This window comes from Cajanus cajan, chromosome 11 (genome assembly GCF_000230855.2).
Source record: "Cajanus cajan strain Asha chromosome 11, NIPB_CcT2T_4, whole genome shotgun sequence".
NCBI classification, from domain to species: Eukaryota; Viridiplantae; Streptophyta; class Magnoliopsida; order Fabales; family Fabaceae; genus Cajanus; species Cajanus cajan.
In genome coordinates, this window is record NC_138527.1 from 20,541,393 (window position 1) to 20,544,275 (window position 2,883).

The 2,883-nt window shown below is 33.0% G+C and overlaps 1 protein-coding gene across 2 annotated transcripts; it reads left to right on the forward strand.

Moving 5' to 3' along the window:
- The first annotated feature begins 1,053 nt into the window (after positions 1 to 1,053).
- Positions 1,054 to 2,608, forward strand: LOC109793694 (uncharacterized). 2 transcript variants are annotated; one of them, XM_083067179.1, is made up of 5 exons: positions 1,054 to 1,296; positions 1,393 to 1,670; positions 1,933 to 2,047; positions 2,130 to 2,243; positions 2,399 to 2,608. In XM_083067179.1, the coding sequence occupies exons 3-5, from the start codon at positions 2,019 to 2,021 to the stop codon at positions 2,565 to 2,567; spliced, it is 312 nt and encodes a 103-aa protein (XP_082923305.1). In that variant the 5' UTR covers positions 1,054 to 1,296; positions 1,393 to 1,670; positions 1,933 to 2,018; the 3' UTR covers positions 2,568 to 2,608. The 2 variants fall into 2 exon arrangements, with proteins under 2 accessions (XP_082923305.1, XP_082923306.1); XM_083067180.1 differs by having other exon boundaries at positions 1,490 to 1,670.
- Positions 2,609 to 2,883: the final 275 nt, after the last annotated feature.

Consider the following 2,883-nt stretch of genomic DNA (forward strand, 5'->3'; position numbering starts at 1 on the left):
ATTCCTCTACACTTTTGAAAAACGTAGAACAAAAATTGTGAGAAACTTTTTTGAAAAACAACTTTGGCCAAACACTTGGCAAAATCTTTGAAAGTTCTTATAGGATCTTCAACTTGTTTCATCTACTCTTATAAAGAGTTTATCCTGTGAACAATCTTCAGTTCATCTATTGTAATCGAGAGAAAGTGTTTCTCTTGAGTGTGACTGGAACTCAACACAAAAGAAAGGGATTCCAAGGTGTTTGAGTGTTCATCTGTAGTGGAAATCTCAAGTGGATGACTTGAGGACTGGATGTAAGCAAGGGTTGGCCGAACCAATATAAAATTAAGTTTGCAATTTTCTCTTCCCTATCCTTTTACTTGTTTACTTGTTGATTGTTAAGTAAATATCTTAAAGAAATAAACATTTTGCATATAAACTTTCCACTTAAAATCACTCTAATTATTTTTTGTTCATGATAAGAGATATTAAAAAGTAATAGAAGAAAGTTTTGAATAACTTAATTCACCTCCCCTCTTAAGTTATCTGAGGCCACTTGTCTAACAAAACATAATTATCTACAAAAATAATTAATTTCCATTCCATTTTATTTTGATTTTTTTATCAAACAAATTTTACTTTATTTTTTACACTTACTTATACGTCTCTTTTCTCCTTTTTTTTTTCTCTTTATTTCTTTTCTCTTTATTAAACACAATGAAAAACTATTAATATAAATATTTTGGTTGGAGTTCATTCTTCAACTTAAACATTGTTTACTTTTATAAGAGTTGATTTGATGGGTAAAACTTTTTTAGAAATTTAGTTGAATGACATAAGGGTACTTTAATACAAAAGTTAGGGTAAATTCTTTGAAGGACTAGTAATGCAAGTCATATATCTATGCACCATGAAAATTAACCGTAGATATAATAGTAAAATAATAAATGATTGAGATTATTAATTAGTAATTTTTTTATGACTAAGATTTTGAAATTGCAGACTAGTCCTTTAATTTTTTTTAATTTTCTGTCTTTTGTAGGGTTTCTGTTTATGACCCAATCACTGTTCGAAGCAATCCATTTGGGTGATTTTTTACACCTAAACAAGTAGTGTGTACACAAGGAAGGTTTTTCCTGGGTAATTTAGTTTCCATTTGCCCTCCGTCGGCTCTACTCTGTTCGTAGCACTAGCGACTGGTCCCATTCGTGTCGACGCCCTGTTCGCGTGACCATCGCTCAAGTTCTCCGCTGCAGGCCCCTCCGCTGTTGTTGGTCGCACTCCGCAACCCCTCAAAACATTTGTTAGCATTAACAGGTCAGTATTACTATCATTAAGTTCATTTTTGTTAAATAATTTAGTTTCTTAAGAAAAATATGGCTGCTCTGTAACATTTGCAAATATCAAGTTCAGCATTCGAAGCAATCCATTTGGGTGATTTTTGAAACCTAAACAAGTGGTGCGTACACAAGGAAGCCTTTTTGAGGGTTACGTTTTTTCTAATTCTCAGTGTTTGCAAAAGACAAAGAATTTCTGCATTTTTCCTGGCTAGTTTAGTTTCCATCATCAGGAAATTTGAGGTAAAGGGTTTCATGATTTTGGAGTCGCAACATCGGATTGTTGAGGCGTTTGTCAAGGCCATTGCAGAGAAGAAGAAGAAGAAGATTGTCGTCGCCTGAATAGCCTTAATGGTGAATTTTTGCTTTTGTTGTTTTTTTTATATTTTTCTTTGCTTCTGTGACTATTTTTTGGTAATTTTAAGATAACATATGTGCTGCTTTTGAGATTGGTCAATGTAGTTGAGATTTGTTTTGTTGAAATTTGGGTTTAGGTTAATGCTATTGTTTGTTGAGCATTCAATTATGTTGGTTACTCCATTTCGTCCCTTTTTCTAAAAATGTGAGTGACAAATTTCATGTTTCTTAGATTTTATTATTTGAATTGTTGTTTTAGATCAAACATAACCCAGTGGGAGCTCAGATGCAGAGAACGCGAAGTCAGATTGAGCAAGTAGTCTAAGCTTCTATTTTATAGAGGTGATGCTGGTGGGGCATTTGGGGAACTTTAGGTACATCATTGATTTAGGAAGTTTATTAAGTTGATCCATCATTTTCTAGGTATAGGTTGCTAATCTTCTTTTTCCCCCATAGATTGTTAAACACAAAATATGGTTACTTGAAGCAAGCAATGCAGAGCTACAACGGGAGCTTAAAGAAAGTCGAGTTACTTGTGAGAGTTTATGACAACGTGGTTGTGATGCTCAGGTCTTTTTGTAATCCCTTATGTTGTGAATTCTTCTAGAATGTTGTGTGTTTTACCAAAAAACAAATTTTGTCGTAGCTTGCAAATATTGATAAATATTTTGCAAGTCACTGATCAATGACCTGTCTAAGAAAGTTTTTGACGTTTACGTTTGCAGGACCACTACTTTTGAATGTATTAGTGATGGAAGAGCATGGACCAAAGGTCCAACCACTCGAGCTATGTCCAGAAGATTACTTGAAAATTTGACTGCTTCAAAGCTTAGTGGGCTTAATGGGCTTGGTGGGCCTAGTGTGACACCCTTATTACCCCAATACATATTGTAATTATAATGTAAATAAACTAAGAAAATAAATTTTTTTCAACATTGGTAAAATGGTTCACATAAAAACCTTCACAAATGTTCTTCAATATCCAAAATGATTGAAAATGAACATTGGAAAATAAAACATAAGAGTTTACAAATTGTTTTTAAAATAATAAATACAACTCCAAATTCATATAAAAATTTCATGTTCTAGAAATTCTCTGCCTCGATATCACAATATCAGAGCATATCCATAATTCAACTATTGGCATTCTAGATGCCACTCATAGCCGGATCTTCCTTACTTAAAACATTCACAAATTATACGGTGAGAA